Source organism: Dama dama, chromosome X (genome assembly GCF_033118175.1).
Source record: "Dama dama isolate Ldn47 chromosome X, ASM3311817v1, whole genome shotgun sequence".
In the NCBI taxonomy this organism is placed as follows: domain Eukaryota; kingdom Metazoa; phylum Chordata; class Mammalia; order Artiodactyla; family Cervidae; genus Dama; species Dama dama.
Genome location: NC_083714.1, coordinates 140,893,636 through 140,914,451, shown reverse-complemented (window position 1 = coordinate 140,914,451; position 20,816 = coordinate 140,893,636). Strand labels below are relative to the sequence as shown.

The 20,816-nt window shown below is 42.2% G+C and overlaps 1 protein-coding gene across 4 annotated transcripts; it reads left to right on the top strand.

Annotated features, from left to right (window-relative positions):
* Nucleotides 1-3,229: 3,229 nt before the first annotated feature.
* TLR7 (toll like receptor 7) lies at nucleotides 3,230-19,458 on the top strand. Of its 4 annotated transcripts, none has more exons than XM_061137267.1 (4): nucleotides 3,286-3,410; nucleotides 3,774-3,874; nucleotides 14,976-15,083; nucleotides 15,281-19,458. In XM_061137267.1, exon 4 carries the CDS (start codon nucleotides 15,290-15,292, stop codon nucleotides 18,428-18,430), a length of 3,141 nt encoding a protein of 1,046 aa, XP_060993250.1. In that variant the 5' UTR covers nucleotides 3,286-3,410; nucleotides 3,774-3,874; nucleotides 14,976-15,083; nucleotides 15,281-15,289; the 3' UTR covers nucleotides 18,431-19,458. The 4 variants fall into 4 exon arrangements, with proteins under 4 accessions (XP_060993248.1, XP_060993250.1, XP_060993251.1 ...); XM_061137268.1 differs by having other exon boundaries at nucleotides 14,959-15,083; XM_061137266.1 differs by having other exon boundaries at nucleotides 14,946-15,083.
* The last annotated feature ends 1,358 nt before the right edge of the window (nucleotides 19,459-20,816 follow it).

Sequence of the window (20,816 nt, the reverse complement as noted above, 5' to 3'; positions counted from 1 at the left end):
TCCAAAAGGAAAAAACAAATGTGTTGAGACTTAGAAAACCAAGTAAGAGGTGTCCCAGCCAACTAGAGGCCTGTTCTTGCAAGATAAATAGAAGCACTCTATCCTCTTCATCCACAAAGAATCAGACACGACTAGAGTGACTTAGCATGCACAGCACATCCTCGTCATCCAGTCGTTTCTCTTGAGCTAACTAACCTGCGGGAGCCTGGGCCCACAGTGTCACCCAGATGTGGGTAGCTCATGGGGGCCACCCCGACTCCTCTCAAAATTGACTTAAGTGATCGAATTATGTGGGTTTTCATGGTCACTTTCATTTTATCATCATGAAAATGATTTGTAAGTACCAACTATGGACGAGATGCTGGGGACAATGCATTCTTGACTCGAGGGGTCTGCAATATAATTAGGGACCTAGCAGATAGGATCAAAGATGAATAACAATACAAGAACACAGAATTGTATCATCATCTCTCAAGATCTTAGAGAATAAAACCTGAACATGTGCCCTTACTGATCACATGGCCTCATCCCTCACTTTATAGATGAGTAAGCAGATATATTTTTTGTAGCTAAATTTTTTTATGTTTTCTTTCAGACTCTGGTGTTGTTGCTGTTGAGTTTTTGTTTGTTCTTATTGTCATGCTTAGAATGGCTTTACCATGTCAAGATTATATAAACATTTATCTGTGGTTTCTTCCAGTATTTTTAATATTCAGTGTCTTGTTTAGTCACTTAGTCATGTCCGACCTTTGCAAACCCATGGACTGCAGCACGTCAGGCTTCCCCGTCCATCACCAACTCCCAGAGTTTGCTCAAACTTCTGTCCATTAAGTCGGTGATGCCATCCAACTGTCTCGTCCTCTGTCATCCCCTTCTCCTCCTGCCCTCAATCTTTCCCAGCATTAGGGTCTTAACATTTAAATTTTTGAGCCATATGAAATTAATTTTGATGTAAGGTACAAGGTAAGACTGCCACTTAATTTTTTTCCAAACTTTAAGCCAGTTGCCCAATCTTATCTTAATATTTCCTTTTGCCATTGATGTGATTTTAATGCCCCAGATGTGCTTTCAAAAATTTTTTTATTTATCTATTTGGCTTCATGGGGTCTTAGCTCCAGCATGCGGGATATTTTGTTCTGGTGCGTGGGCTTAGATGTCCTATGGCGTGTGGGATTGGAAGGTGGATTCTTTACATCTGGACCACAAGTGAGGTCCCCCCCATAAATGCTTTTACTAAACTTTGCTGTCTCGTCCCTTTCACTGATGTGCTGGCACTATGCCATTGTAGGCAGTGCAGTATTATGAAGCATTTAGAGAGCAGGAAAAAATATCCTCCCCTTGTTACTTTTTCATTCTGGCTGTTCTCACCGGGGATCTTAACTCAGTCAGATCCAGTGGCTCATTTTTATAAGAGCTATCTGGTCATGTACCCTTTACTATCCAGAGGAGATGACATTTACGGATAGCATAACCCTAATCTTTGTGATAAACCAAAAATGCCTCGCTGTGACCTCTCGCCCTAATAACGATCTATTTCTCTTGATCTTTTTACATCTTCTCTGTGTCTTCCAGGGTCCTGACAAGAAAAAAACATGGCACACTCAGAATAAGAAATTGATGAATTGGGAAAAGTCACTATTCTTGATAGTGTGCACAGAATATAGGGAAATCAAAAACAAGGGTTCAGCATTTCAAGGGTTGAGTCTTTACAACCACAGGCCTAAAATGGCGAGGTGAGGAAACAGTGGAATTCACAAAGAGTGGCCCTGGAACATCACCTGATGAGAGCCTCGTTGGAGGGTTGCAGCCAACCCACAGCCTCAGAGAGGAAGGGAGCTCAGGGATACTCTGACCTCTCTCCACATTGGCCGAACTCAGCCAGAAGTGTGCCAGCTAGTGATGAAGTTCATACAACTCAGCCTTCCCAGGCACACAGCTGGGTAGGAAGGCATGGAAACTGGATTTGGAGGGGCAAATGGATAGGAAGCAGCCTGCGAGGTCCCCTGCCCATCTACCACCTTCTTCATTCCTAAGCGTTTCATGTCAATTTTCTTCCCAAATATTTCATATGTTTTGATGCTCTTTTACATGGAAGTTCTCTTATTAGGCATCTGTATTAGTTACTGTTTATATGTGAGAAGGAAATGTTCATTTGGAGAAGGAACTGGCAACCCACTCCAGTATTCTTGCCTGGGAAATCCCATGGACAGAGGAGCCTGGTGGGCTACAGTCCATGGAGTCACAAAGAATCAGACATGTCTTAGCAACCAAACAACAAAATATATGTGAAAGCTATTGGTTTTTATGTATTATTTGCATGGCAAAGTGGTTTGATAAGAAGGCATTTAATTTTCGCTGGTGTGAATATCATTTACATGATATGTGACCTGAGAAGAGTCCAGTATCTTTTCTGCATTAATTCCATTATTTGTAAAAAAAAAAAAAATTTTTTTTAAAGGCTAAGAAGATATTTAGTTCATTCTTTTTAGTAGTCAATGAAATAATACATATTAGGCAGTTAGAACAGTCCAGTTCAAAATAAACTCCCAGTAAAGATCACTTATTATTGTATCTAGTAGTTTTTCAGCTGATCTAGGGCACTGCTTACTTTTCAATCCAGTAGGTAACACTGATGGTTATCAACGGATTTTCCTGTGGCACACTTGGCAATTTTCAAATTCTCTCTGGATTGACTAGGTGGACTAAAGACCTTTAAACATAACCACCAATATTTTGATTCTACCCCCTAAAAGGCCCAGTAATCACTTCAGAAGGGAATGAGTCTCCCAGAAACCCCACTTTGAGAAACAGGTTGTACCTGACCCTGGACTGCAAGTGTAGCTGCCCTCGTTTCACCCAAGTGAGAGAACCAAGTCTACCCCTGCTTAGAAACCAGAGTCCCTTTCAGCTGAGCCAAAGAGAGAACAAGGGAAATGTAGACATGTCTCAAAGATAACTGTAGAATGATGGTTCTCAGTCAGAGGCAGGGGCTATGTTACAATGTCTAGAGACATCTGTGATTGTCGAGGGGCAGTGTGGCTGGCATCTCATGGGTTCAGGTCAGGGTTGCTGTCAGCGTCTTACAATGCCACAAAGATGTATCTTACCAGAAATGGCAGGAGTGTGCCAGTTGAGGAACTTCTGGAAAAAAATCAGTCAGCCAAGTCACTTGAATTTAGACATGAGGTTGCCCTGGTTGTGGTGGTAGAAATAGAAGGAACCTGCTGCCTCTGCAAACTTCATGTCTGAGATGGCTTAAATAGTCACGCTCCTCCCCCTAACCAGTCTTTGCACTTGGAAAGTTCACGACTGGCAGCCTGGAGTCTCCGTAACTTCGGTAGGTTTGCCACAGCCCATCTCTTCACCTCAGAAGACTCCAGACCTGGACTCACTCCATGCAGCAAAGAAAGGTATTTTAAACATTGGGAAAAACTCAGATCATTTAAGTACCTAGATCTGTGAGCCATTCTCAGAGAGAAGGGGGGAGAGGGGAGGGGACCCAAATCATATGCAAAAAAATTTTTTTTTAGAATCTAAAGAAGAGTTTTGGTAGTCTCAAATGTCACTTCTTTGAAGATAAAGTCAGACTTTTACAATAATGCTGGAAATGGTTTTCTGGAGTGTGTCTCTCGTCTATATAATTTTGAGGAAGTAAATACTATTAATAGGTGTTTTCAACAGCATATATTAAAGTAGCCTTTCTAGCGTGTGTTGAAGCTTCAATCCTTTGCTGTCTTTGCACGGTAAAGCTTGGTGTTTTCTCTTTATCTTAGTTGATGCTACTGGGTCCATCTCAGGCTGATCTTGACACCTCTCATGTTTTGCTGTCTTCAACCAGACTTCTCTGTTTCATTTTGGAAGAAGACTGAAAATGGTAAGGACAGCTAAGAGATCCCTAAAAAGTGTTATCTGTCATTTTTTGTGGGAAGAACTGAAACCGGCTAGCAAAAGAGATGTTTAAGTTGTCTGTACTTCAGTTATTTACTGAGGAAAACTTTCATGATCTTTCATAACCAAGATTAATCATGGGGGTATTGTGTAATTTCAGTTAATTAAGATTAATCAATACTTGCTGTGTTCTCCTTCCTGTAAGAATTAATGCATCCTGCCCTGAGGAGGAACAAATGTTTGAATTAGGGAAATAGCTTCTATGGGTCTTAACTTTTTTCACCCTACGTTTTTGGCTTTGAAAGTTAGTCGTACAGTCGTGTCCAACTCTTTTGTGGTCCCATGGACTGTAGCCTGCCAGGCTCCTCCGTCCGTGGAATTCTTCAGGCAAGAGTACTAGAGTGGGTTGCCATTTCCTTCTCCAGGGGATCTTCCTGACCCAGGGATTGAACCTGGGTCTCCTGCATTGCAGGCAGATTCTTTACCAACTAAGCCCCTAGGGAAGCCCTCGTTTTGGGCTTTATGACCATACAAATTACTGAGGTTCCTTTGTGTTTGTCTAGCATTTGGTGGTGTCTAAACGAGTATGCAGGGGAGGGAGGGGGCAGGATGCAAAGGACTAGGAATACAGGGAGCCTGGGCTCCCATGCAGTCCAAGAAAAGCAGAACCGGATAGTAGATAAAGCTGTAAAAACAGATTTTGTTCAGGAACTGTTGCAATCGGGGAAATGAGACTGCAGTATAGGACTGGGATCAGTTCCAAATAGTGTGGAGGCATGTGGGGATTTATAGTCCAGGAGCAGAGTGGGGATCAGCGGGTGGAAAATTACTAAGAGGAAACATCAGGGGTGGCAGGGCGTGGGGTAGTTCTGACTCGACCCACCTTACAGGGTTCTTGCTGAAAGCAGGCCAGGCAGATGGACTGTCCCCTGGGGGGTGGTAGAGATGGGGTATTTGATCAGATAGCAAGGATAATGAAACTGTGGTGAGGGGCTCTTCCTAAACCAACCTAACAGGATCCTTGCAAAAACTGGCCACATGGACACAAAAGTCCAAATGTCAAGGCTGAGTCAGAGGAGCTTGACTAAAGTCTAGTCAAGGAGAGACTCTGTCCGTGTTCGCTCTCCCAGTTACTAGTGGGGGATCCTTAGGTTTATCACTTAAGCCTCCTGAAACTCAGCTTTTTTTTTTTTTTATACTATAAAATGACCATTACTATGGCTCTCTAGTTGCCTTGCTGGGCCATTGTGGAGGCTCAAATAACAGAATGTGTGTTCAGATCCTTTGCATGTGGTGTGAGTTATTAGGCATGCCGCAAAATTCATCAGAAAAAGACACCAGTGACTTCTTGCTGAAATTATTTTGTCACCCTAACTAGACACAATGGAGTACTTGCCCCAGGAACCCACTCTGACTTCTAGATTGGAAGGTGGGCTCCTGGGCTCATTTCATGTCTAAGGTCTAATGAAGAGTTAACCACAGGATACTCTGTGACAGAGAAGCAACAGCATAGAGTTTCATTTCCTAGAAACTCAGATGTCTGTTTTTAGGCAAACCCAGGCCCACATCTGCCTGTGCCCCTTGAGGGATGGCGTGATAGGATTGATGGTAGTAGAGAGCGCTCACATTTATTGACTGCTTACTACAGTGAGCATCGTGCTTAGGGCTGGACGTCTCTGTTTCGATTTCACCCTCTAAACAGCCTTGTGAGTCATAGATGAGGGAGCCGGGGCTTCAAGAGCCTAAGAGCTTCTGGTTTTGGGCTGGGCAGCTCAACCCTGGAAGCCGTGCTAGAGACCCCTCTGTTCTACCTAGACCGAGCCCAGCACACACTCCTACTCAGGACATGGTCAGTCAATGTGGGCTTCACATATGATAATGTAGTCCTTAAGAAAAAAATTGGGATATCTTTTATAAGAAAAAACATGAAAACAGTTTTTTAAAAAACCAGAGGTAAAAAAACATAGGGAAATTATTCGGTCTTATTAATAGTTATAGTTCAGATCCTTTGATATGGAAACTCCACTTCTAGAAACTCTGCTTAAAGAAATCAGGGATGTCGCAAGCAATTTATGAAGGTAGTCTGTGCAGCATAGCAAAGAGAACATCTCATGTCCAGTGTTGGGAAAGGGTTCATTAATGGTGGTCCACTCATTAAGTAGCATGTTATGTAACCATCAGATCATCTGTTTATTTATTTATTTAATTTTGTCTTTTTGGCTGCGCTGGTTGACATATGGGATCTTAGTGCCCCAACCAGGAATTGAACCTGTGACCCTGCATTGAGAGCACGGAGTCTTAACCACTGGATTGCCAGGGAAGTCTCATATTTTTTAAAAGAATACTGAATGACAAAGTACTCGTGATAAAATGGTAAATGGAAAAAACAATCTAGTAGTGAAGTATTGTTTATTCCTGATGTTTTAAATGCACATACTAGATGATTGCTAAATGTTGGTTCATTTGGAATGACAGTTTGCATGAATAAATAGTTTTTCTCAATCGTTTCTCAATAGTTTTCTCAATAGTTTCACGAAAGAGCCCTGTATTCAAACCATTTTATAGTTGAGAAATCAGAGGCTCATGAGGGAAAGTGATTCACTAATGTCAGAGAGAGTTTAGGTGACAGAATAAGAACTTAAAATCAAATCTTGCTCTTTACTGAAAAAGTGTGCCAAGTTGACAGGTTTTTCTTTGTGGAAAAAAGAGGGTAGGGTATGAGGTCAAAAAAGATGTAATATCTTCTGCTCTTTGGTGCCTGTTATGATGCAAAGTAGCTGTTGAATTTCTAATTTATATAAGATTCCTTTATATCATTTTACTCTTATTTTGAAAGCTAGGTCTGTTGGGCTAAAATGGGAGAAGGGAAATGATAAAAAGTGTCTTTATTTTTTAAGTAAATAGGTTGTCCTTGTACTTAATCTTCTGGTTGTTATATAATGAAACTTTGATGTCCATGGTAATTACACTTTTCAGAGGTTAGCATATAATTAGAAGTATTTCAAAATTTGCAAAAAGGGGATATTTGGTCATTGTAAGTCTTGTAGGGGAATTCCCAGTGGAGTCTGGCCTATAAAACTATATCACATCTGTTAAGTTCCATTATTCACAGACTTCGGTTAGCCCCTAGGGTGATATATACAACACTTATCTAGTTATCAACAATTCAGTGTCACAGCAACGTGACAAAAGGTTACTAAATCCGAATTCAAGGGTTTCCCACAATTGTGCCCCACTCCTTGTCTCTTCCTGGTCCCTGTCTCATGATTCTCCAGCGCGCCATCACCTCTGCTTCAACCCAGCCCATCCATATGGGGGAACCCCACTACACCATGGTCTGCTTTGCTTTAGTAGCTTGGCTACAGTGACTCCCTCCACCAGAAATGCATATTCCAATACTTCCTTTTCAACTCAAGCAATGTAGTCTTTTTTTTTTTTTTCCTGCTCTGTCCTCTTGAAAATAAATGGGAGGAGCATCTGAGGGCACTGACCTGTGGTCCCCTGAAGGATGGCATGTTGCAGCCCGCAGGGGGTGCCCAATATGCTGGCCTTTCAGACAGTCTGTTGGGTGGATGAGTGAAGGAGGGAGCAGATCTTCTCTTAGCTGAGTATAACAGTGAGTGTTCCCTGGCCTCACACGTTCTCACCTTGAGGTCAGTTTCCTTCTGTGAAGAATTTTTCTGTAGGCCTTTCATCCAACCAGATCAGGGGCTATGCAAAATTACATAATAAAGACTACCAGCGAAATGCAGATGAAATACCGAAAGGTGAAGGGTTTTTCCCTGCCACCAGGTAATCACACCTGACTTCCTCTGCCTAGAGGACTCACCTTCCCCTCTCCCTCGCCCCCCACCCCAGTCCCTCCTGGCTGCTCACTGTTTCGCTGATGCCTTGGCCTCCTGTCTCCCTGAGAGCATCACAGCAATTGGAAGAGATTATCCACCTGCTCCTCCCCACTTGTGTGCCCACCTAGAGCTTCTGCACCTGCCCGTCCTGCTTGACTTCCGGTCCGGTTACCCACCACGGTGGAGCAGATCACCCCCAAACCCACTGGCTTGAGACAACCACTGTCCTCGAGTGTTAGGTGTGGCAGGCCCATGGGTTGACTGGACTCAGCAAGGCGGCTCTGGTGCTGGGTGTGTTCCCCCTCACCTTGCAGTTGATGTCAGGGGCAGGGCTGTGCCCACAGAGGTCTGGTGCCCAGATGGGCAAGCTCCACAGCTGCAGGCTGCCCCTGTCTCCGGCTGGTCTCTCCAACATGGCAGCTGTGCTGTCCCCGGGCTTCTTCCAAGGCTGGTGGCTCAGGACTCCAGGTGGAGAGAGAGACAGGGAAAGATGGAGTCCTGGGTGCTGTGAAAGTCTCCCACCTTGTCTGTCCCTGCCTGGGAAGTTGTGGAGTCCTGCTTCACTGCTGTCCTCCAGACAGTCCCAAAAGCCTGCCCAGCTTCCAAGGAGGTGGGAGATAGCTGAACAGTTTGCAGACTCTTATACTAAGGATGGAATTGTTAGGCTCCTTGCAAAAGCCAAATCTCCCTACTAGTGCACTGGGTCACCTCCCTGCTTCCCTCCCTGGGCTCCATGCACCAGCATTCTCAGATCTCTCCTGCATTGTCATCGGTACTATTATTAATGATGGGGTTTTTTGGAAAAAGTTTTTTTTTTTTCCCCTCTCACCAGCATTACAATGTGCCGTTATTCCTCCCATCCTCAAATAAATCCTCTTGACCCTCTTGGCTCTGGGAACTACCGCCAGCATCTTGGTTCCCCTTTGCAGGAAGCTTCTCAGAAATGCTGGCTGCCTCCAACCCCTCTTCTCACATTCTTCCGAGAACTTGAAAGTCCTATTTGATTTGGCTTTACCTTCCAAATCTATCCAAGTATCTGGCTCGTTCTCACCACCTCCACCCCAACCAGCTGGGGCTTTTGCTTGAATTACTGTCATAGCCTCTTGACTGGTCTCCACACTTCCAACCTCACCCCTTGTTGTCTCTTATAAGGCAGTAACCAGCATGATCTTTGTAACATGGAAGTCAGACTACAGCACTCTTTGGCTCAAAAATTTGCAATGGATCGACCTTCCTCTCCTTGTTGGGATGGCTGACAAGGCCCTGTAGGAACCCTCAACGTAGGACTACAGCCTCTCCCTCTTTGACTTCATCTCCTTTCACTCTCTATTCCTCCTTTGTTGCCATTTTTGTGGTGATTCCAGCATGTTTGCACCTGGGGGCCTTGGCATATATTTCTTTATTAGGAAGCTAAAGCTCAGTCTGCCCTTAAATTTATAAATCCATGAACTGTGCTAGCATAGCATTACTGGATATGAATGCACACCTAAGAACTATATGATCTGAAAAGCCTTTTTTCCCTCGAGTTGGTCCCACTCAAATCATAAATACCTTTTCATAATATTTGGACATTTTTATTATGAAAACTCCAACTAGCACAATATCAAAACATTAGATGGCCAAGAATCCTTTAACTGAAAAGGAAATTAACCAAGATGCATGTATATATCATACCAAGTGCATTTGTTGGAACAATGTGAAATAACTGGAAGATGATTGGTCAAATGGAGTTTGGATCTTGGTTTGAAACTGCCTCTCTGATCTCTGTTTTCTCATCAGCGAAATGGGAATATTTATGTCTTTTCAACTTCATTGTCAGGGCTCAGTGATGTAATATAAACAAAGTATCTTCTTTGGCATCTAAGAACATAATAAATATCTGATAATTGACAATTATAAAAAAACACAAATGATTGTCTGATGACTAGTCAATGTGAATTTTACATTTTCCATTTTAAAAGAGGTGATTTACTGAGAGAACAGAACACCTGTGAGTACAGAATCAAACAGTCCCATTTTTACCATAATTAGCTTGCTAATTGAGCATCCAAATTTACCCAGTATATTTGCATGTGTAATCAGCTATGATTCATGACTAAAGCCAGACCTATTATGGTGAATTATGCTATTTTACAAATCAAATTCCTGAAAGATGTATGTCTTTGGCAATTATTGCAAAAAAAATGAAAAAAAAATAACGTGGGTTATTTGTATGAAATGAAAAAACAGACCTCGAATCATGCTGAATGAACACTTACATTTAAAAATAGCCTTTAGTTGAAGCGAAGGTCCTACCTTCATTCTGAAGCCATGTAGTTCCCCATGGTTTGAAACGGGAAGTTTCCATACTTTGGGAAATTTGAATTGGAGTAGAGGACTATTTCACATTTTACAATCATCTTCTCAAACATACCTTTTCTGTTTGGAAGCCTGAAAGGTATTATTTCCCATTAACAAATTTAAAAGGCTTTGTTCATTGACTCAGTTTTCTTCCTCTCCTGCTTGATCAGAGCCCATCTGTGAGTTCCAGGCAGCTGGCGCAGAGAGCCAAGAGAAGGCTTGTCTGGCATCCAGCTTGCCTGGGCTGGGACTCAGCGATTGAGTACAAGTCAGGGACAGTCCCATCCTGGCTGTGCTTGTTCCCAGGAGAGACAAATGAGTTCTGTGCTATGGGTTTCAGGTTCCAGGGGGCAGAACTTCTGACAAAACAGATTGCGGAGGAGTCCTTCTGCAGGTCTGCTCCCCAGGGCCTCCCTTGGATACCATCTCCTTTTCTTCTGTGGCTCTTTTCCAATTTCAGCCCTTCTTTGAGAAGACCCCCAGCCCTTCTGGTCCGTCCTCACCACCTTATCAAAAATCTGATCTTTGGAAAGACTTTACTGTTTGTGATTATTGAATGAGAGCCTTCCACGGGATTTTAAGAATGTTCAAAGCCTTGGTTTACTCGGCCAATATTTGTCTTGTGCTCACTAGGTGGCAGGCATCATCAGAAATGGTAAAGACAGATAAGGCCACGGCCCCTAGAGTGTTTTACCCCCTAGAGGGAGAGATGGGTGAATTGATACCTAGACTTCTGGGAGGGTAAGCCAGGAGAATTGCTGAGGGCCAGCGATGCATCTAAGTTACCTAGATCTCCCAGCAGGCAAGTTCTATAGAATCTACATCTCAGTGTCCTCATTGTCAGTGAGCCTATTTCTTGGGATGAGGATGAAATAATTGGCTAAATGCTGTTGGTTGAAATTAGTGGCCCATGAAGCAACTTAGACGTTTACAGGTGATATGATTTCTTCTCATATTTGGCAGACTTGAACTGAATTTGTTTCGAGGTAATTCCATGTGCAAGTGGAAGGTTTTGCCCAGACCAGGGCCCTGAAAACTACAACCCATGGACCAAATCTGTCCTGTTACCTGTTTTTGTGAGCTGAGAATGATTTTTTACCACCTTGATTCATTATGTTCTAAGTGGTTATTTAAGTACCCACATAATAGCCTCAATTATGCTGGGAAAGATTGAGGGCAGGAGGAGAAGGGGACGACAGAGGATGAGATGGTTGGATGGCATGACTGACTCAATGGACATGGGTTTGGGTGGACTCTGGGTGTTGGTGATGGACAGGGAGGCCTCGTGTGCTGCAGTTCATGGGGTCGCAAAGAGTCGGACACGACTGAGCAGCTGAACTGAACTGAACTGAATCTAAAATGTTGACTGTCTGGCCCTTTAGAGAAGAAGTTTGCCAAACCCTAGTCTAGACCCACTCTGTCTACTAGAACTTTGTACAGTGATTGAAAATGTTCCGTATCTGTGTGCTTAAATACAGTAACCACGAACCTAATGTGACTTTGAGCACTTGAAATATGGTTAGTGTGACTGAGAGACTGAATTTGAAAATTGCACTTCATTTTAATTTGATTTTTAATTTAATTTTTTAATCTGCACTTCAATTTAAATTGAAACAGCTACACGTGACCAGTGGCCATCACATTGGCCAGAGCAGCTTTAGACCACTTAAGTCTGAAGATTCTGTATTCTGTCAGTGTTCTTGTCTCTCAATTTAATCAACTTCCCAGAGGCTGTCTGAGTCAAGGGGAAGGCAGCACTCCTAATCAGATTTTGGGGGCCCTGGACTGGCTTTAACTGTCTGCTAGAAAATGTTTAATGGAAAGTGCTAGAATAATGTGTGTGAGCATACACTTACTTCCTCTTAAAGCTGTATCCATGACATCTGCTGTTGTTTGGGGTAAGGCAGTTGGCTTTTTCAACCCCAGAAGGCCCCAAATTAAGGAAGTCTTAATCATCTTTAGCGTTCAGGCTGCAGGCAGTGAAAACCTCACTTAGCGACGCTATATTTCCTTCCATCCCTGCTTGCAGAACTAAAACTAAAGTTAGCTTTCCAGGGCACCCAAAGCTGGTTCTCTGGGACAACCCAGAGGGATAGGGTGGGGTCGGAGGGGGATTCAGGTTGGAGGGGGACACATATATACCTGTGGCAGATTCATGTTGATGTATGACAAAAACCATCACAATATTGTAAAGTAATTATCCTCCAATTAAAATAAATGAATTTAGTAAGAATAAAGTTAGCTTCCCATCCCCTCCAGGCTAACTTCAGCCCTAGGGCATTTCTGTCATAAGATTGCCTAGAACAGTTAGGAGTCATCACCACATAATCGTCATTAGGAATATTGTCAAGCAGTTTCCTCTTAGAGTAAAACTGCAGTTGGCATTCTGGGAATGCCATGTAAGTATGATGACTAGAGTTTATAATACTGTATTGCGTATTTGAAAGTTGCTAAGACAGTAGATCTTAAAAGTTCTCATCAGAAGGGAAAAAAAATTGAAACTATGTGTGGTAACTAAACTTACTGTGGTGATCATTTTGCAATATATACATATATTAAATCATTATGTTATACGCCTAACCTACTCCAAGGAAAATTTCTTTTAACTATTTTGCTCTATTTCACTATTCATTCATGTATGCATTTATTCTTTCATTCATGTATTTTGCAAACATAATCAGCATTAAGTGCGAGACATTGTTTTACATGAGGGCACACAAAACCCTGCTCTCTTGAAGCTAACATTTTCATGCAAAATAGATATAAAACAAATAAGCACATAAACCAGAAGTGCATAAATGATCCACAGGATTATTTCTGATTGTGCTAAAGACTATGAAAGAAATAAAGCCCAGTAGTCTAATACAGAGTACATATACCTCTCTGAGCCACAGTTGACTCATATGTAAAATGGGGACAATAATAGAGGTCTACAATTCCAGGATCCCTAAACTGAAAGCTTTGTCCTAACTCAGTTGATGGCAAGCACAACTTAATCTGAACTCATTTGGAGGTGAATCTTAGACCGGAACCAGATGATCTAGTGTTTGTTGTTTTTGTTCTTCTTTTTTAAATCCCACTTAGAGTGGATAGTCCTGTGCTTTGCTGCAGACATTTTTATGTGTTTGATTATGAGATGCTGCCTCAGATTCCAGTTCGAGTGTTATGTAATATGAGGTACATGCCTCACATTACCTTGTAAAATCTGAAAAATTCTGAGTTCCGAAACACATCTAGTTGCAAAGGTTGTGGATAAGGGATCAAAGACCTGTAATGCTGCCTTCATGTGGTTAATATGAAGATGAAATGAGTGAGTTAATATATGTAAAGCACTGAAAACTTTGCCCAGCAAATGCTAAATGCTATCTAAGTTAATTACTGCTCCTGTCTTTATCACTGTTATTACATGGGAGGGTATTTAGAAAAGTTGCACAGAGACGGGCTCTCTGGGGATGTGTCATTTAAGCAGACACCCAGGGGATGAGAATGACCTGGCTGTAGGAAGAGGAGAAAGATCATTTCAGGAAGTGGGAACAGCAAGTGCCAAGACTGGCTCAAATGCAGAACAGAAAACAGGCCGGATATCTGCCATGTGGTCAAAGAAGGGGAAAAGTGGTTCAAGGTCAGTGTGGTAGGCTAGAGTCAGAACATGCATGATATAAACAATGGCAAAGACTTTGGACTCCATTCAAAATGTAATGAGTGATCATTGTAGTTGATCTGATTCATGTTTATAAAGACTGCTCTGATGCTCTTGATGGATGAATTGTAGAGGAGGTTGGGAGTCAAGGAGACCAGGCTTGAGTCCAGTGTGATGATAGTCCAGGTGAAACCTCATGGCGAAGTGGAGTAGAGGGTGGGAGTAGACAAGGAGAAAAGTGGACGGGTGCAAGAAAACATTTAGAAATGGGAGGAAAAGACTTAATAAAATGATAATAAATTAACAAGCTTTAGGCGTGTAAAGATGTGTGAAGAAGCTCTTTGAACTCCTCCTTTAACCATCTTGCCGTAGAGGAAATGCTGAGGGAAAATTTTGCTTATTTATCCCCTATTAAAGGAATTAAGGGAAGTAGGCAGTGGATTTATTGGATATGGGCATGACTGGTTGATTTAGTCAGTTGGGGGGATGAAAGCATTAGTTGAGCTGGAAAACTGTTGTAGAGACCCAGGCTAGATCATCCCATGGATGAACACAGGTGAAATGAAAACCAGTGTTCTGGAGGAAAATATTGATAGAAATTCTGAAACTTGAGAGAGAATCTATGGTTAAACCACCCTCTATGCCGGGCAAGCTTGAGTTAATAGGGTGGTTAGTAAAACTCTTCCGTGTGTCCCATATTCCCTCTTAAGGTCTTTTTTGCCCAGGGTCCAAGTGTTTCTCATACTAAACATAGATGCCCAAGAATTACCAGTAAGAGTAGGTTCCCACATGTCCCAGTTGGTCTGAGAGAGTCTGTGCCTGTAGTCTTGGCATAAATTATTAAAGCCCTCCCCTTTCATCCCCATGAGTATCCTGTTTGATCAATTGGGGATCACCCAGGCAGTACCCTACTATATTACCCCCTTCCCAAATCTGTGTAATGTAAACCCAATGTGTAGGGAAAATGTTCATCCCCACGTCATCTTGGAGATGATTTCCACAAATAGTCCGAGAAGAAAGTGGGCTTATAGATAGCAGTGCCAAAATGTCAGGAGTTGGGTGACCATAAACAGATCAGTTAATATCTCTGAGCTGTGTCTCAATCTGTAAAATGGGCATAGTGGATCACTTCTGTTTCTCTACTTAGCATATTAAGAGGCTCAGATGTGGTAAAGGACTCTTGTAACGTGTACCAGAGTGGGCTTAACAAGCAAATGTTAATGGCACTAAAGGTTTTCTCACCAGATGTAGCTGCATTTCAGACTTTGGCAGCATGTTGATGGCTCTTCCATTGTAACATCCTGAGTAACAAGGAACAGGAAAATGCTGCTTCCCCCATCTGAAAAGCTAAGACGCTAAAAGCAAATTATGTAAGTTTTTATGAACCTCAGTAATTGACAACTACAGTCATGGGGTGGGGGCAGGGATGCTCTTTAGACAGTTGAGAACAATAAACCGGAACTGTTTATTTTTCAAATGGTGCAAAAGAGAGGCAGCAAATGGGACTTTTAAATTCTGATTCTTGGTGTATTTTAAACAGGTGATTTCTTCTTTCTTATACTTTCAGGTGTTTCCAATGTGGACATTGAAGAGACAGTTTCCTATCCTTTTTAACATGATCCTAATTTCTGGACTCCTTGGGGATAGATGGTTTCCTAAAACTCTGCCCTGTGATGTCACTCTGGATGCCCCAAATGCCCATGTGATTGTGGACTGCACAGACAAGCATTTGACAGAAATTCCTGGAGGTATTCCCACCAATGCCACCAACCTCACCCTCACCATTAACCACATAGCAGGCATCTCTCCAGCCTCCTTCCACCGGCTGGACCATCTGGTGGAGATCGATTTCAGATGCAACTGCGTACCTGTTCGACTGGGACCAAAAGACAACGTGTGCACCAAAAGGCTACAGATTAAACCCAACAGCTTTAGCAAACTCACGTATTTAAAATCTCTTTACTTGGATGGAAACCAGCTTCTAGAAATACCTCAGGATCTTCCTCCCAGCTTACAGCTGCTGAGCCTGGAGGCCAACAACATCTTTTTGATCATGAAGGAGAATCTAACAGAACTGGCCAACCTAGAAATACTCTACCTGGGCCAGAACTGTTACTATCGTAACCCTTGTAATGTTTCATTTACCATCGAAAAAGATGCTTTCCTAAATATGAGAAATTTAAAATTGCTCTCCCTAAAAGATAACAATATATCAGCTGTCCCCACTGTTTTGCCCTCTAGTTTGACAGAACTCTATCTTTACAATAACATCATTACAAAAATCCAAGAAGATGATTTTAATAACCTCAGTCAACTACAAGTTCTTGACCTGAGTGGAAATTGCCCTCGTTGCTATAATGTTCCATTTCCTTGCACGCCCTGTGAAAATAATTCTCCCCTACAGATTGATCTAAATGCTTTTGATGCATTGACAGAATTGCAAGTTTTACGTCTACACAGTAACTCTCTTCAGCATGTGCCCCAAAGATGGTTTAAAAACATTAACAAACTTAAAGAACTAGATCTTTCCCAAAACTTCTTGGCCAAAGAAATTGGGGATGCCAAATTTTTAAATCTTCTTCATAATCTTGTCAACTTGGATCTGTCTTTCAATTACGATCTTCAGGTCTACCATGCAGTTATAAATCTATCAGATGCATTTTCTTCACTGAAAAACTTGAAAGTTTTGCGAATCAAAGGCTATGTCTTTAAAGAGCTGAAGAGTTTAAACCTCTCCCCATTACGTAATCTTCCCAATCTTGAAGTTCTTGATCTTGGCACTAACTTTATAAAAATTGCTGACCTCAGCATATTTAAACAATTTAAAACATTGAAATTCATAGATCTTTCAGTGAATAAAATATCACCTTCGGGAGATTCAACTGAAGGTGGTTTCTGCTCTAACATGAGAACTTCTGCAGAAGGCCATGGGCCCCAGGTCCTTGAAGCATTGCATTATTTCAGATATGATGAGTATGCAAGGAGTTGCCGGTCCAAGAGCAAAGAGCCACCTTCTTTCTTACCTCTTAATGAAGATTGTTATATGTATGGGCAGACCTTGGACCTTAGTAGAAATAATATATTTTTTATCAAGTCTTCTGATTTCCAGCATCTTTCTTTCCTCAAATGCTTAAACTTATCAGGAAATAGCATTAGCCAGACACTTAATGGGAGTGAATTTCAGCCTTTAGTGGAGTTGAAATATTTGGACTTCTCTAACAATCGGCTTGATTTACTCTACTCAACAGCATTTGAGGAACTGCGCAACCTGGAAGTCCTAGATATAAGTAGTAACAGCCATTATTTTCAGTCAGAAGGAATTACTCACATGCTAAATTTTACCAGGAACCTCAAGGTTCTGAAGAAACTGATGATGAACTATAATGACATTGCTACCTCCACCAGCAGGACCATGGAGAGTGAATCTCTTCAAATCCTGGAGTTCAGAGGCAACCATTTGGATATTTTATGGAGAGATGGTGATAACAGATACTTAAAATTCTTTAAGAATCTGCTAAACTTAGAAGAGCTAGACATCTCTGAAAATTCTCTGAGTTTCTTACCTGTGGGAGTTTTTGATAGTATGCCTCCCAATCTAAAGACTCTCTCCTTAGCCAAAAATGGGCTCAAGTCTTTCAGTTGGGGAAGACTGCAGAGTCTAAAGAATCTAGAAACTTTGGACCTCAGCTTCAACCAGCTGAAGACTGTCCCTGAGAGATTATCCAACTGTTCCCGCAGCCTCAAGAAACTCATACTTAAGAATAATCAAATCAGGCGCCTGACAAAGTATTTTCTCCAAGGTGCTTTCCAGTTGCGACATCTGGACCTCAGCTCAAATAAAATTCAGATTATCCAAAAGACAAGTTTTCCAGAAAACGTCCTCAACAATCTGGACATTTTGTTTTTGCATCACAATCGATTTCTGTGCAACTGTGATGCTGTGTGGTTTGTCTGGTGGGTTAACCATACTGAGGTGACTATTCCTTACTTGGCCACGGATGTGATTTGCATGGGACCAGGAGCACACAAGGGCCAGAGTGTAGTCTCTCTGGATCTATATACCTGTGAGTTAGATCTGACTAACTTCATCCTGTTCTCACTTTCCATATCAGCAGTTCTCTTTCTGATGATGATTACAACAGCAAACCATCTCTATTTCTGGGATGTATGGTATAGTTATCATTTCTGTAAAGCCAAAATAAAAGGGTATCGACGTCTGATATCACCCAATTCTTGCTATGATGCTTTCATTGTATATGACACTAAAGACCCAGCAGTGACAGAGTGGGTTTTGGACGAGCTGGTGGCCAAACTGGAAGACCCGAGAGAGAAGTGTTTTAATTTATGTCTCGAGGAAAGGGACTGGTTACCAGGGCAGCCTGTTCTGGAAAATCTTTCCCAGAGCATACAGCTTAGCAAAAAGACGGTGTTTGTGATGACAGACAAGTACGCAAAGACTGAGAATTTTAAGATTGCATTTTACTTATCCCATCAGAGGCTCATGGATGAAAAAGTGGATGTAATCATCTTGATATTCCTTGAGAAGCCCCTTCAGAAGTCCAAGTTTCTCCAACTCCGGAAGAGGCTCTGTGGCAGTTCTGTCCTTGAGTGGCCAACAAACCCACAGGCTCACCCGTACTTCTGGCAGTGTCTGAAAAACACCCTGGCCACAGACAATCACGTGACCTACAGTCAGGTATTCAAAGAGACAGCCTAGCCCTTCTTTGCCGAATATGACTGCTACCAAGGAGAAGCGTGGCTGCCTCCATCGGCTCATCCATGTCTTGCCAGAAGAGCGTTTTAAGATTCTCCAAGCCCTGGGATTGCCTGTATTGGAGAGGAGTCACCAATACATGACACAGGAAGCAGAAAAATGGGATTTATATAAGCGTCAAGTCATCTTTCTCAGCTCTCTCTGTCTCCGTTTGCACTTGAGTCTCTGTCTTCTGCCCTTGCATAAAATACTGTTGGGAGAAGGGTGGCAGGTAGAGGATGGGGGACTTTGATTCTCCTGTAATTGTGATTATTACATATATACACAGTCACCAAGAACTGCACTTCTCCCCTTAAGAGGCACTGGTATGTATAGAAATAGGGTTACAAGAAGGCCCAGAGTCTGCTTATATGGCATTAAAATGTACCAGTTAATTAGTGGTAAAAATAAAGACACAGTTCATTCCTTAGCCAGTTGACTCAACCATCTAGTGCCCTGTTCTGTGCAGACCAAGTGTGGCATCCGGCAGGTGGTTGTGGCTCAATGCTCCTTGCTCTTTCTCTCCTGGGCCTGTTATTGGGTCCTTTGGGGAAACAGAAACATCTTTGTCATCGATGGACATAGTCTGCTTACAAATGGGAGAAGAATAAAGCGCTCTGTATGCAAAGTCATGCTCTTTACTTTTGACGATAATTCACCTGTTTAAATATGGCTCTGGACTAAATGTTTCTCTTCCCCCCAGGTTTGTACATTGAAATCCTAATCCTCCAGTGTGATGGTGTTGGGAGGTGGGGTTTTTAAGAAGTGGTTAGGTCATGAGACTGGAGCCCTCGTGATGGGATTACTGCCGTAGAAGAAGCAGTCAGGGGACTCACTTGCTGTGTTCCCACCGTGTGAGGGTAGAGAGAGAGGCTGGCAGTCTGTAACACACAAGAGGACCCTCAGCAAAACCAGATCATGTTGGCACTCTGATCTCCTTCAGACTGGCTTCCATGCTTCAGACTTGTGAGAAATAAATGTTTGTTCTTTAAGCCACGCAGTTTGTGATGTTTTGTTACAGCAGCTGAGCTAAGACAGATATTTTTATCTGCATGGCAAAGTACTGTTTCCAAAGAAAAGTTGCCTCATCCAATGATCTTTCAGACTGCTTTATTAACTAATACTGTATACTTGTAATTATCTGAAAACTTGATCCATCAATGTCAGACAGCTTTGATGGTAAACTCTAAAGGAGAACCCCAAGAGCATATATTTATTTAGAGTTAGCAAGCAGGGATGACAGCCACATGGATTCCTTTAAATTTGGAGGCTGGGGGAGGAATAGAGGTTTATCACCGTTAACACTGAGAAAGCTTCAGTTTTGAGCTTTGGCTTCAGTACTCAAAAAAAAAAAAAAAAAACACCAGAAAGGACCAAGATGTTCTGAAGACACACATACTTTCTAAGTGTGTATAAATTTGCATGAGTTCAAAGTCTGAAATGTGACCTGTTTGTTTTTATTTCACGAAAGACGTTATCTACAGCGGTGTCTGTGCCCTTTGGAAGATCGCTTCAAATCCCAGACTATTATCTGGGAGATAACTGTGTTTTCTTCATATATGGAAAAGCCAAAGGTTTTACTCTGAGGATGGCTATATGTATTATTTCCAAAGGACATGTAATCAATAAAGGTCACAAACTCCCAAATTAATCTCTGGAATCACCAGAGTCAACGATCTGACAGCCTCGGTAAACTCGATTGTACTTCACAGGTGCCTACGTGAAAACAAAGATAACGTCATAAAAATTGGCTGTTGGCATCATAAATTTCTTCTATTAAAACACATAACTATACAAGGTTTAAGTTATTTTGGTGATTTATAAACCATGAAGCACTTAAAGACGACTTAAGCATCTTCTGAAATGAATCAAGAGGAAGGGAAACTGAAAACAACACAACTCAGGAACCACAGTGTATTTTGACATGAGGTTGTGCACAGTGGTTTGTTGTAGAAAATGACCCAAAGCACATTAACAGATGGTTTTCATTTTAATCCCTTTGTATCTTGACAAGTCACTCTTTTAATCTCCTGAGGGTCCTCTGTGGAGTCCTGTACCATTAGAGCCGTTCATAGATGACTCAGATCGAAAGCCACCAACTCAGGCCACCAGGAGAACATGAGTGCTAGGTCCCCTGCCAAGCTCTGAGTGTGGAAGAGACTCTGGATTGTCCATGAATCCCATGCTACCATGAAGGGGTTCCCAGCCTCTTCCAGCCCTGAACCTGTTCTTCCTCCTTGGATAGAGACTGTACCTTAGCACGACTTGGGCATTTGTAGGATCCAAGCCAAGAGAGGCTTTGGGCAGGTAAGTGTTATGGCTGCGAAAAAGGCAAAGCACACATCTGCAG